We start from the raw sequence: 14356 nt of genomic DNA, 5'->3' as shown, positions 1-14356 counted from the left end.
TTATTAGATCTTTAAACTTTATTTAAATTCTTTATTTAAAAAGGGGGAGGAAGGTATCATATTTTAATTAGTAGCGGTGTCAAAGGAGACCTAGATTAATTATTTGAAATCACTCCATCCAGATGGTTTTAATTTTCACAGCGGGGAACCGGCATCTTTTTAAGGTGATATTTTTCAAATTAAAATCAGCTTGGATATTACTCATACTGGCTGCGGAGCGAGGGGGTGGGGAGCGCGAGCGCCGGCGTGCCCCGTGTCCGTCCGTCTGAGCGCGGGGGGGACCCTGTGCCAGAGGGGTGCGGGTCACCCGCGGATGGAGGCTCTCGTCTTGATGGACTTTGCTCCTACTTTGGCTGGCCAAAAGCCCTGTCAGATACTCAGGAGTTATTCTTAGCAGCTTTCGTCCCAGCGCTGAGGCTGGAACCAGCCGGGAACGCCTTGCAGCTCTGGAGGGGAACTTGCCATGTCCTGTTCCTGTAGGCTGTGGAGCCCTCACTTGACCCCTTCGGTGGGTGGCCCCGGGTCTGTTTGTGTCCCTGGGTGGGTTTGACACTCTAGATCTGTGGGCAACTCCTCTGCGCTCTGGGTGTTGGCCATGGACATAAATAGTGTGACCAGCAGAAGTAGGGAGGTGATTATGCCCCTGTACTCAGCACTGGGGAGGCCACACCTCGAGTGTTGTGTCCAGTTTTGGGCACCTCAATACAAGAGAGATCTCGAGGTGCTGGAGCGAGTGCAGAGGAGGGCAACGAAGCTGGTGAGGGGGCTGGAAAACAAATCGTATGAGGAGCAGCTGAGGGAGTTGGGACTGTTTAGTGTGAGGAAGAGGAGGCTGAGGGGAGACCTCATCACTCTCTACAACTTCGTGAAAGGACACTGTAGAGAGGTTGGTGCTGGTCTCCTCTCACAGGTAATTAGTGACAGAATGAGAGGGAATGGCTTCAAGCTCCAACAGGGGAGGTTTAGATTGAACATTAGGAAAGAATTTTTCACCGAAAGAGTGATAGGGCATTGGAACAGGCTGCCCAGGGAGGGGGTGGAGTCACCATCCCTGGCTGGGTTTAAGGGCCGTTTAGATGCAGTGCTGAGGGACATGGTGTAGGGGAGGACTTTGTAGAGTAGGGTAGATGGTTGGCCTCGATGATCCCAGGGTCTCTTCCAACCTGAATGATTCTATGATTCTATGGTTCTTGGGCCAATCTTTGGGGCTGGCTCCGTAGCCTTCCCTCGTGCACAGGCTGCTGCTCTCCCCGTCTGAGGCTGACCATTAGTCCTCTCTAATGGTCATTTTTCCAGTTGAGGGGGAATTAGTCCTCTCTAATGGTCATTTTTCCAGTAAAAAGTGGGGAAGACCTTTCACAGTCACCTCTTTAAAGATAGCCCTACCTCTGGTTGTTGCCCTGTTCGTTGCATCTGAGCAGCCTTCACCAAGTTACGTGCTGCCTTGCTCATCTTCCCCTTGAAGACCCATCTTTGACCCTGCCCCATCCTAGCTCATCTTTATATCCTTGCTATGATGGGATGTTTCTGGCTGGCGTGTGGGTAGTCACTGCTTTGACACCACCCTGGGAGGTGTGGAGGGAAAGCCCACGGCACCCGGCTGCCGGTGGCAAGCTGCTCTCCACCACAGGTACCCCAAAAACGTGGTGTGTTTTTGAAAGACCTCAATAAATATCCATATTTACACGTGATTGCAAGTAATATTCTCCTATAATACAGCCACTATCCCACTTACTGTCAGAAAGAAGTTATTCTTTAAGTATCCCCTGTGATAACGGGTTTAACAAATATAGCTAAATAAAGGTAAACAGCCAGTAACTGGAAAACCCTGAACTTGCATGTGTGACTGAGCTGCAAAGGGAAAACTCCGTTTAGGGCCCTTGTGAGTTAAAGGTTTGTGATATTTGCACTGCTGCAGAAGCCAAAAGCTGACTTTACAAGTGGGAAAAATATTAATGTGTTTAAATGAAACAAACTCCTATTTCTATCCCCATGGTAAATCCTTACAGCGAACATATTTGCTCTTAGAGGGTTTTAAAGCTTGAAATATGAATGCCAAAAAGAATGTGACTTTCTGCAGCACAGATCAAACATTCTCCAGAGTTTGGCAAAAGCCGTGTTTCTACGGCAAGGCTGGGCTCTTACAAGCGTGAGTATTTCCAGAGCAGGACCGTGGATTTGCACTTGCTGACACTTACACATTCTTGCATTGTGTTTCGACCATGTCTCCTTTCTCCCCCCTCCCTATCGGAGATGGATCTGAACCAAAATGTCCAGTCTGCCCGTTCCTGCCTCCCCGGGGAAATTCCTGGAATCCGAACCTCGAGCATGACTGGAATTTATGTTTAGATCAGAGGCGGAATAAAGCGCTGAATTTGGACGTGGCTAGGTTTGTGAGATGACGATGGCACCCTACACATCTGGGTGGCAGCTCGGCCACTTCTGCAAGTGCAGTTGTGTCGGGGCAGGTGGTTTATGAAGATGCAGCAAAAATCTGTCCTCTACCATGGCTCCTGGCAATGCTGGAAACCAGCTCTGGCCTCAATAAATGTGCGAGGCACTATGAGATTGGTCATATTTCTCCCAGCTGGAGCAGGAGATGTGGACCTGGACTGCCAGAAGGTGATTGGTGACATCCTGGGTGCACAGAGGACATCTGCAGGGCGGGTGTTCATCAGAGAGAACGAGCAGTGCTAAACTTCTCCCCTGCTAGCTGTTGCGGTGATCTTCAGGAGATCACTGAGATGTTTTGCACCATGAGTGTGTGGCTGGACCAGTTCTGTGAAGTGTTTGAGGGCTGCTGGCTGTGGGGAAAGGTTTTCATTCTTGTCATGCTAATCTTTTATTTTCATGTGAAGAAAAATCCATGTTCCTACCCTTTGAGAACCCTCCTGCAGCATGAAGGAGAGCATCTGGCTTTGTACTGGTGATGGGTTCATAGAATCATAGATTGGTTAGAGTTGGAAGGGACCTTAAAGATCACAGAGTTCCAACCCCCTGCCATGGGCAGGGACACCTCCCACCAGAACCTGGTTGCTCAAGGCCCCATCCAGCCTGGCCTTAAACACTTCCAGGTATGGGGCAGCCACAGCTTCTCTGGGCAACCTGGGCCAGTGTCTCACCACCCTCACAGTAAAAGGGCTGGTGTGGACTGATGGAGCACACACATGGATATGTATATTTTGTGCTAAACTGGCATGAAATCTGGAGCATCTGCATAGGAGCTGGTGGGGACATGTCACATCTCCACCTGTGACCAAGCCTGGAGGTTGATTCCTTGGATTGTTCCCTTGCAGAGCATCCCGGCGTGGTGTGGGTCAGGTAGAGGTAATGGGACAAGGCGTTGATGAGCTTTGCACGCTCTGACTTAATGGGACCACACAGGTAAATGCTTGTTTTTTTGTTTTTCTTCTTCCTTTACAAGCCCAGCTTCTAGTGGAAACAGACACTTTTGGCAGTCAAGTCCGGATCAAAGGGAAGGAGACAGACTTCTACCTGTGCATGAACAGGAAAGGCAAGCTAGTGGGGAAGGTAAGTGTTTCCTATTAATTCATTTGTAACATGGGTGTTACCTTCGGCAGCCTCCTCGAGGCCGTAATGATGTGTTCGGGCTCTGCCTGTCAGCCTCAAATGAGAAGCAGGATGGGAAGGGACGTGGGGCTTCCTGAGCCCTCCCCATGTCCCCATAAAATCAAGCCCTGGGCTCCTCTGGTGATGCTTCGGGTGGGCGACGGGCTTGCGTTGACGTGAGATGTCATCTCAGCATCCCAGCATCTTGGCCACCTCCACAGTAACTTCCCGGCCTGGTCTTCTTTTTGGGGTGAGATTCCAAAGGAGAGGGTGAGCAGAGTGTGCTGGGGAGGGTGGTGGAGCGTGAGGCTCCTCTCGGTGGTAGAGCTAACGCTGGAATCCCAACATCGTGCTGGGGCTGGGCCTCACGCTTCTAGCGTTACAGGAATATTCTATTACTTTGGATCCCCCGCACAATGGAAGCATGTAACAAATTACAGCCCGTTCACCCATCTAGCTTAACTTCTTTGCTGAAGTCATATTTTTTTTACGTATTAACTCGTTTTCCTAACTTAGGCGGGTCTTCTGTATTGTTGGCCAACCCAGGAGCTTGCTAACCAGGCAGGAGCTTGCTGAAAGCTAAGATATAAATATAAAATCAAGCCGAAAAATAAATATAAAATCAAATATCCCAGCCCTCGAAGGCCTCCTCCTCCACTGCCTGCACTTTGCACCACCAGGAATTAAAATCTGGCATCTTTGTGGCTGTGAAAAGGGGAAGCCGCCTTTTGTTTTGAGTCAACACAGCGAAAGCCACGCTCCCCAGCAGAAACCAGAAACCAAATTGCTCTGATGAACTATTATTTACTTTTGTGGTCCCGAGAGTGACACTTGTGGGACAAGTGCCTTGCCCTGAGGGTCTCTCCTGCCACTTGTGTTTTCCTGGGGAGCAGGGTGGATGCTGTTGACTGGACAGAGCCCGGAGCCACGCCGGGGAAGCGGGCAGCCTCCAAGATGATGCTCGAAATCCAGGGAGGGACTTGGAAATCGGTGCCACGGGAGGGTTGGACCATGGCAGCAGGTTCCTTCTGCTTCCTGCTCTGCTGTGGTGCAACTACTGCTTGGCTTGAGGCACCGCCGTTTCATCTGGGACAAGGAAATAAGTTTTTTTTAACTGGACTTAGACCTCTCAGGATACACATGGATGTTTTTGAATATTGGCCCTTGAGTTTGATGTTCTTTTGGTTTTGTTTTTTGCTTCAATTTTCCATCCTTTAAATGTGACAATAACATTTTCCCCTGAAACGTTATAAGGATAATTTTGTTAATGCTTATGAGGTGCTGATACCACAGTAATGGAGACCTTAGAAGCACCCAAATTAGATGGGGTAAAATGAGCGTGAAATCTTCCCTTTTTCTTTAATAGACCTTACCCCAGGGTGGGTCAGTGGAGGTACATGGTGCAACCCACATCCTTCCCTGCTCTGCGCCGAGTGTCCAGGAGCATCCTGGCAAAGTCAAACACTGTTTTTCAAAACATATAGTATATTTTAGCAAAATTCACCCTTTGATTTGGCCCATTGGGCACCGAGGCAGGGAGAGCTCTTCAGCTTGTTACCTTCCATGCAGCGTAAAGCTTTTGTTTGTTAAAAAAAAAAAAAAAAAAAAGTACTAAATCTATTCTTGTAAATATGAGCCTTCCCACCCCAGACTGCTGACAAGTTCATAAACCAGCCGACCTGAGCAGGAGGGGGTACGGAGCATGGCGTTTGGAAGGAAAATGTTCCAGACGCGTTGCCCGTATTAACAGCTTCTCATGAGCAAAGAAAGAAAATAATAGCATGTCTTCTTGATACCAAAGAGTGTGGTTTTAATTAGTATCATAGTTTCAGCTCTTTTTGTGGCGAGAGTTTGAGGGGAATGCTTTTTAGCCTGAATGCTCTAAACAGCTAGTAAACCCCAAGGAAAACATTAGATAAAAGTTACGCCTGGGCTTATACAAATATTTAAGTTCAGTCTGGGGGTGGAGGGGAATGAAACCCATAAACTGATTGTTTCACGGTCGCCCCGGTATGTTCATTTGGCAAGAGAGGAGCCGTGGGACCAACCCGGGTCTCTTTCTCTGCTCATTTCCTATTGCCTTACACTGCATAATCCCTAACAATACCAGCATATGCCATCTGGCTTTGTTCTCCTCCTCAGTCAGCACATTTGGATGCCCCCCAGTTGAAAACCTGCTTTGAATTTAGTCCTTTTTGTTTGCCATAATCACCTACAAAGGGTATTGCAGACCGGAGCAGGTTGTTGTTGTTCTCAGCTGGAACTGGTGACCCACGCGGGAGCTCCAGGGCCGGGGCTTGCTCCCCACCTCGGAGCCGGTTGTGTTGTGGGCCAACAGACTAACCCACAGGGCTGAGAAGAGCAGCCTTTGCCTCTCTTTTCATTAATTAATCAGAAATTGCACCTACACCAGCGTTTCTGAGCGGAGGCCACCTGATGGAGCTTTCTCAGGAGCCCCAAAGCTCGGGTTTGCTCCCTCCCTTGGTTGTTACCGCATGTGTGTTCTTGGCCAACGTTGGCCAAAGGGCTCGGAGGTGTTTTGGGCAGGCTTCTCACTTTATTTATTGTCACAGCATGTAACTGCTGAGGTCACCGACGCTCTACGTGCTGCTTATGAAAACTGGAGGCAGGGCAGGTGTTGTACAGGGAGTGACTTTTCTGTTAAAGGCGAGCAGCCTCAGGGGAAAACAAATTGGATTGTGTTTCTTTATTGATTCTTGGTGTTATGTTGAAGAAGGCCCAAGAAAGATTCCAATTTAATTTTTTCCTTCTGACTATTTTTTTTTCTCCTGTGGGATTTTGGTGCCTCTCTGTATACACATGTAGAAATTGTAGGTCCTGAGTTTCCTGATTTTGCTGAAGTTATCTATGTACCACTGAACTTTATGGTGGAGTTATATTGCAAGGAGAGAGATTAAAATATGAAAACTCAGAACCAGGAATACTGGGTGCTTTTGTTAAAAAATTTTTTGTCTTTTTAAGAAATTATTGTTACTGTTTATTTATCTCAGGCTTCTTACAAACACAGGGGAAAAGGGGACTGAAAGGTTCAGCTCTCCTCCAAGGAGAGGTACAATGTGACTTGCCCACTTGTGACAAAGCACAGCGTGATTTGTCACCTAGAATGTAAAAACTCTGAATATTTGCAATAATTCGGTGTTAGGGGAGAAGAGGAACTAATGGTCTCTTTGGAGGAGCTCTGAGTTCCTAACTGGGATTCTCTTGGTGAGTCCTGTGGTTTTTCTCTCTGCCCCAGCTTCTCTTATCTCATGCATTGAGATAAGGAGGTCAGTGAAGTGGGGACTTCATGTTTGTAAAAGGCTGTCAAAGATACGTCTTTTAAGCAAGCAATAGCAGCCCCCCGGGTGTGAGTAGGTGGCTGTTAATTAGTTTGGCCACCTCTAAACGCTCTTGCTGTGCCTGTCCTTACAGCAAATTTGTGCTATCTGGAGTTGCAGGAAGCCCTGGAGGTTTCCTTTCCCTGCCCCAATCCAGTCCCCTCCTCAGGAGAGCATTTGCAAGAGGGCAGTGATCTCTGTGGAGCTTAAACTGGATTTGTCAGTGCCTCTAGGAGATCACTGAAGCCCTGCTCCTTGCCTTCGGCACTGCTAGGGCTGCTACATGGAGATCCGAGCATCTCCTACTCCCCGGGCACTGTTGCCAGGGATTTTCCCGTGGTTCTCTATGGGATCCCATAGCCTGGTCAGCACGAGCACTAAGGTTATAGCAGGTATCTGTAATGGGAGTTAACCAGGTCTAAAGGCAGAGGAGAGAAAAGGCCTGTTTTCTGGACTGATGAAGGGCAGAGGACAACGGACCTTGGCTTCCTGCAAAGCTGCCAAGTGGGAGGAGAGGCTGCTTATTGCAGACCATATCAAGGGAGACATCAGTTTTCAGAGCAAGATATAGGAGCAGGGAAGGTAAGTAATGACTGGAAGGAGTCCAGAGGATTTGAGAAGAATGGGCAAAGAGCCAAGCACATCTTCGATTTGATCCAGAAAGTTCTTCAGAAGATGCTCCAAGCAATTCCTCTAATGTTCTTTCATGGCATTAGGTGGATTAGCTCTTTTCCAGACCCAGCAGCAATATTGTTCCCTGTTGATTCTCTCCGTTGGTTTCATTTTGAGAACATCTCTCAGTGCACGGAGTCACTCCTTGAGCTCTTCCAGGAAGGAGAAGCAGGTGGTGGGTGCTGAAGCCATCTCCTTGGGGTGAAATGGGACTCGGAGTGCAGATAGGGTCGGGACAGCGTGGAGACTGTCAGTTGTGTGCTGTGCTCCCGTGTGACACTGCTCCACATAAAGTGGCTGTAACCGTGACCCTGTGAGTCTGCGGGGAGCTCCTGCACCACTATAAATGGGGGTGAGTCCTTCTTCTGAGGTAGGACATGGCTACGGAGAAAACCCCAGGAATAGGGGCAGAGTTAGAAAAGCGATAGGCAGAATGGGGTCTGTCCTAGGAGTGAGAGCAGTAAAAGTTGTATCCTGAGAAGTCCCTGCTCTTTACATCAGTTCAGCCCCTCCTAAGAATTCAAGCCTGAGAACGTTATCACTATCAATACAGACTGGGGGATGAGGTATTAGAAAGCAGCCCTGAGGAAAGGGACTTGGGGGTGTTGGTGGATGAGAAGCTCGACACAATGTGCACTGGCAGTGCAGAAAGCCAACCCCATCCAGGGCTGCATCAAGAGAAGCGTGGCCAGCAGGTCGTGGGAGGTGATTCTGCTCCTCTGCTCTGTGCTCCTGAGAACCCACCCGGAGCGCTGTGTCCAGCCCTGGAGTCCTCAACATGGGAAGGACGTGGACCTGTTGGAATGGGTCCAGCAGAGGGCCACGAAGATGATCAGAGGGATGGAGCACCTCTTCTAATGAAGACAGGCTGAGAGAGCTGGGGTTGTTCAGCCTGGAGAAGAGAGAGAAGACTCCGGGGAGACATTATAGGAGCCTACCAATATCTGAAGGGAGCTACAGGAGAGCTGGGGAGGGACTCTTTGTCAGGGAGTGCAGTGACAGGACAAGGGGTAACGGTTTTAAATTGGAAGAGGGGAGATTTAGATTAGATATTAGGAAGAAATTCTGTGCTGTGAGGGTGGTGAGACACTGGAACAGGTTGCCCAGGGAAGTTGTGGCTGCCCCATCCCTGGAGGGGTTCAAGGCCAGGCCGGATGGGCCTTTGAGCAACCTGGTCTGGTGGGAGGGGTCCCTGCCCAGGGCGGGGGCTTGGAACTCAGTGGATCTTTAAGGTCCCTTCCAACTCTAACAATTCCGCAATGTGCAATACTGTAAAATAGGTGATTTTCCACCAAATCCGCATACTGACTGCACCATCTCTCTTTGGGTTTTCTTTCCAAAATCCTCAGTGAGCTGGTATACACACACTGCCAGAAAATCATTATAACATAGACACGTTTTTTTTAAAAAGCATTTTAATGAGTTTTGTTCTGCTTCTCCTTTCTCTGCGCTTGATGTGAGCAGTGGCAAAAAAAGCTGTTGATGGAAAGGCAGGAAGCCCTTGGCCGTTTGGGGTGGCTGAGGGGTTGCTGCAGCTCGAGGACAGGTAACTGGGGTGCTTTCTGGGGACAGCTTTGCTGAGGCCGTGCCTGTGGCACTGGAGCCCTCCAACAGACGAGCAGTGCTGAGCTTGTGCCCTCGAGCACAGTCTGGCTCCTGCAGAAAAGCTCTGCTAGCCAAAACATGGCTGTGCCAGGGGCCGGAGGTGGCACGGCTCTGCTGGCCACCATCACCTCTCCCACCCCTGACCAGCAGCGCTGTGCCCATACCTCTTACCACGTAGATAGGCCTCCGAGATGTAAGATTGTGTTCTGGTGTGATAACCACTTTCCAAGCCAATACATTTCTTAATGTTACCAGAAAGTTGCTAATACCATATGGCAAGGCTCTCTGTATTTTTGCAGGACAACAAACAAATTGTTGCTAGATGCCAGACTGCTCTGGCAGAGCTTTATCACTGGTGCCTGCCAGCAGTAGCCTTTAGGGGATACTAATAATTTGGGGTTGTTTACATTGCAGCTTTAAAATAGGGGTTTTCTTGAAGCATGTGTGTGTTTAGTCAGGAAAGTTGGCTGAAAAAACTCTGAGGGCATCAAAGGGTGAAGGCGCTCACTACGGCCCATCTTGGCCCTTTATACTACCCCTGGCCTTACAGGAGAATCATCAAATCGTAGAATGGTTTGGGTTGGAAGGGACCTTAAAGATCATTGAATTCCAAGCCCCCTGCCATGGACAGGGACATCTCCCACCAGACCAGGTTGTTCAAAGAGAAGAGGTGTCTTGTGTTACAGGAGTTCCAGGTGGTTCAGTGAGAGCCACCCTTTGTAGGACCAAGCGGACTTACCTGAGTAGGAGACACCAGGTGGGTTCTCCGAAGCCTTATCAGTGTGTCTGGACCAGCTTTGTCATCAGTTGAGTTTGGTCAAGGCTGAGGTTGAGCTTTCTTGAAAAGCTACCTTTGAAACATCGATGATGGGAAACCAGGGGGTCTGTGTTAGCCTGAAACAAATATGTCTCTAACATAGAGGGCCACCCCACCGCCTCTCCTTCCTTGTCTATCCCTTCTGAAGAGTTGGTAGCCATCGATGGCAGCACTCCAGTTGTGTAAGTCTTCCCACCATGTTTCTGTGATGGCAACTACAAGGAGACTCAGGGATGATTCCGAGCTTCGTGCCCTTCACATGCCCAGGTCCTGCATGGCATTTGGCCGTGAGTATTCCCTGGTGCCTGCCTGCACCAGGGTCTGTCCCACCAGCCAAATGTGCTGCAAAGACCTCGGGAGGTGGCATGGTCAGAGGGACACTTGAGGGTTTGCAGTTTGAGACTTCGCTGCAGCAGACAAGGTGTTTACGCTCCTCAGCTTGTATATTTAAAACCAGGCCTAACTGCCTCTTGGATTTGGGGCAGATCTCTGAGTTTCCCAGGGTTTTGATGCTTATCCAGAATTTTTCCCGGAGTTGCACAGTATTTGGGTTGCTTGAAAGGGGCTTGTAAAACCTAACCATTTCTGGGGCTGGATGCTGAATTTGCAACAAAGACACGACCAGAATTAGTGGGGTGTCGGGTTTAATAGTGTGCATTTTGCAGATCTCTTTGTGACATGTTCAGTCATAAACTGTTCTGACTTGGCATCTCACGTGAGAGCAAAACTTGACATGGCTTTTGCTGGATCTCGCTCAGATCTCATTTTGGAGTGTAGTCTGGTTCTTCATATGGGGTGGGATCGGTGCTTTTAAAAAGTGAACTGTTCCCAGGCTTTCGCTCCCCTGGGAGTTTGTTTTAGTTTAAGTCATCTAAATAAACGCCTCCAATGGAACCTGGAGCCAAGCAACCTTGGACCCTGTCATACTTTGAACAGGGACCTGATTTGAAACCAGCCTCAAGTGTCCAAAAGTCTTGAGTCAGGGCCTGCAGGATTGCAAAGGTCTTGTGAGCAATGAGATGCCAAGCCCAGTTTTCTTTCAGTTGAGCTGCTCCAATCTTCTGTGTTCACCTAATTAGGATTTCCCTGCAATTGGTGTAAAAAGTTTTGAATTATTTTTTTCTTAGAAAACTTAGAAGTGGAGATTCTCATGAAATTAAAAGCAAAAGCTAAAATCAGCAGTCTCCCCCCCTCCATTCTCAGCCCCCAAATATCATGAAGCTTTTGGTAACACCTTCCATAGCTGCTCCTTTGCCATTGCTGGGCTACCTGGAGCATCGTGTTCAGGCTTTTCTGGGTGCTGGTGGAATTGGTATCATCTGGTTCATTTGTTATGGTTCCGGATCTTTACAGTGCTGGAAATGCATCAGAAGAATTCCCCAAGGAGGGGCTGCTAGATGTTTCGGTAGGGATGTTGTTATCAGGCAGTCTCCAAGGTGCATGGACACAATCATTTGTCATGTCTCTTCTCGGTGGGTCTAATGTGCTAAGAGCTGGCCAGACCCCATCGTGCACCTCCCTGTGGGGGCTCTGCCCTCCGTTGCGGAGCTGTGGGCAGCAGAGGGGTGGGATGGTGAGGTGGGACCCTGAGGTGGGTCCAGCTGCGTTGGGTTTGCACACCTGATGAGCAGGAGCCCCTCTGGCACAGCTCCTGTCCTTCAGCATTACCCGGCTTTTCCAGGACTCCTGGCTCTGGATGGCACAACTGTGGGATGATCCCCAAGAAGCCATTCGTGGTTGAGCCCAGTCAAACTTCTTTCCAGTGTTTATTGCCCTGAGGCTGCCTTGGCACAAAATGGGTAGGCTCTGATGCTGCAGTGGTTCTTTCAAAGGGGTAGGAGTTTGTGGAAGCTCGCTGGACCTTTGCAGTGTTAATATTTGCCATGAGCAATGGGCCTTGTCCTGCTTCTGTGCTTGTGACCATGTGCTTTCAGCAGCGTTTTGCACAGAAGTTTCTCTGGAGTCAGGGAGGAGAGGGGAAAGTGTCCTGAATGTGGGTAATTCAGGGTAATTCTTCTTCAGCCTGGAGAAGAGAAGGCTCCGGGGAGACCTTATAGCAGCCTTTCAATACCTGAAGGATGCCTATAGAAGAGCTGGAGAAGGACTCTTTGCCAGGAAGTGTAGTGATAGGACAAGGGGAAATGGCTTTAAATTGGAAGAAAAAAGATTCAGATTAGATATTAGGAAGAAATTTTTTACCATGAGGGTGGTGAGACACTGGAACAGGTTGCCCAGGGAAGCTGTGGGTGCCCCATCTCTGGAAATGTTCAAGGCCAGGCTGGATGGGGCCTTGAGCAACCTGGTTTGGTGGGAGGTGTCCCTGCCCAGGGCAGTGGGGCTGGAACTCGATGATCTTTGAGGTCCCTTCCAACCCAAACCATTCTGTGATTCTGTGATTCTATGAATAAACTTTGCGGAAGACGTTGAGATGTTTTGTGGTGGTGTGGGACAGCAGGCGGCTGATCTCGGTGTGGCAGGGAGAGAAGAGGGCATTTTGAAGCTCGGTGTGTTCAGAGGAGGGAGAGCAGTTTGGTGGCTACTGATAAACACTGAATGGCCTCAAGGCTTGGGAAGGAGAGATGGGAGAGTTTGCAGAGGGAATAGCTGGGAGATGCTGGTGACACTTCAGCTCACGGGTTGTGCGAGAGGTTGAGGAGATGTTTATGTGGAGAAGACCCCTTTAGTTCACAAATGGTTAGAAACTGCATTCATTCTTTACATTTCATGGCCTTGTGGGGGGTGTGTGTGTGTGTAAGCTTGGATGCCAAAGCCCTGAAGGCTTTTCAAGCCAGAAGGCTGTGATATTCATGGCATTGATGGGGAGAGGGTCTCGTGCCACCACACAGGCCATTTGTCAACATCTTCTCTTTGATCGGTTGTCAGTGCTGTGTGTACACTTCACCTGCATGGTCTGATGCATTTTGGTCAAGGGTTTCATAAACGGAGCACATCATTAAGCACATTTAAGCTCACACTGTGCTGCTGAGGATGGATTCGTGTTTAGCTGCTTTGCCAGGCTGAACACCCACAGTGTTCATTAGCCATCAATTAACATCTTATAATGTGACTATTTGAGGTCTGTGCTAAGTCCATCTGTGCTACCACCAGTTCTTGTGGTCTTCTAAGCACCCCAGGTGGATGCTGATCCTCTCAGGCAGAGCAAGGACAGGAGGTTTGGCTTTAGCCAACCTGTGGGTAGAGGAACTGTGTGGGACATGAGCTGTGAATCCTCTGAGCAAGAGCTTCCTTGGATGGTAGTGGGAGCATCTGAGATGGGACTGGTGCTTAATACATCTGTTATCAGGCCAGGCCAGGTGGTCCAGAAGTCCTCGTAGTCCCATTTTAGCTGAACATCTCCAGATAACTTAAGCTTCTCAGAACATCCTCAATGCTTTAAGTGTTTGCTCTAAAATAAAAGGTCCTTTTAAAAAAAAAATAAAAAATTCTTCATGATACTGGCTTTATCCTACAGAGTCACAGTTGCTCAGCTGAGGATGTGAGCGTTGGACTCTGTCCCTGGGCTGTGTCGATGTAACAGGTTTATAGATTTCCAGTGATTCCTCTTTAGCAAACTTCAATTGGAAATTCTTAACAAGCACCTATTCTGTCTCTCAAACTGGAGTTTTGCAAAGTCAAGGGTCACAATGCAGACCAAGCTTGACCTCGAAAGCTTTTTCTTATCCCGTGGCTGGAAGCTGTATATCTCCTTCCAGGGAAAAAATGTCACCTTCTTGAAAGCTGCCTGACAATTTAATTAAATCCTTTCTGTGTCCAAGGAGCAAGTGTCACCATAAAGCTGCTAATGTCCTGTCCCCTGTGTTTCTTGGTGGCGGCAGCTGTGTGTGGTGATGGAATATTTTAGTTCCTTAAGGTTAAATGTTAATTAAAATTACTGAGAGGGGATCCCTGAGCCCTGGGTGTACCTCACCCTGTTTGGGTAGAGAAGGGTGTGCTGGATGTGTCTTGTGCTGACATTTGCATCAAGTTGAATTTAATTCCATTCCTCAGAGCATCTTATTTCCCAAGGGCAATTTCTGTTGGTCTTGAGCATCTCTAAGATGAGGGTGCTGTTTCTTCTAAATGTAACTTTGCAAAGACACTGATGTATTTAACTTGCATCAAGAAAAAGGCAATGCAGCCTTGTCTTCCTTAACGGATTCAGGTTGATCCTTCTCTTCAAGGACTGTTTCTACTTGACTCTCAATTCATGTTTGGAGATGAAGTGAGAGTGGAGGCTAGTTTGGAAGTGGAGAATAAAACCTATGCTCCAACAGCAGCAAAAGATGTTCTATTTGATATGGCCATTACAATATATTTAAGGTCAAAGAAAAGGAGGTCTTGCTTAAATATATTT

General features: G+C 48.5%; 1 protein-coding gene across 1 annotated transcript in view; it reads left to right on the top strand.

Moving 5' to 3' along the window:
- Positions 1-14356, top strand: part of FGF18 (fibroblast growth factor 18) — an 86644-nt gene that overhangs the window by 55074 nt on the left and 17214 nt on the right. The window contains exon 4 of the mRNA XM_014947837.1: positions 3425-3531. Coding sequence (XP_014803323.1) covers positions 3425-3531 — 107 coding nt within the window. The remainder of the gene's footprint in view (positions 1-3424; positions 3532-14356) is intronic.

The sequence above is a fragment of the Calidris pugnax genome, unplaced genomic scaffold, assembly GCF_001431845.1.
Source record: "Calidris pugnax isolate Ruff unplaced genomic scaffold, ASM143184v1 scaffold27, whole genome shotgun sequence".
Lineage (NCBI taxonomy): Eukaryota > Metazoa > Chordata > Aves > Charadriiformes > Scolopacidae > Calidris > Calidris pugnax.
This window is presented reverse-complemented; position numbering and strand designations above follow the sequence as displayed.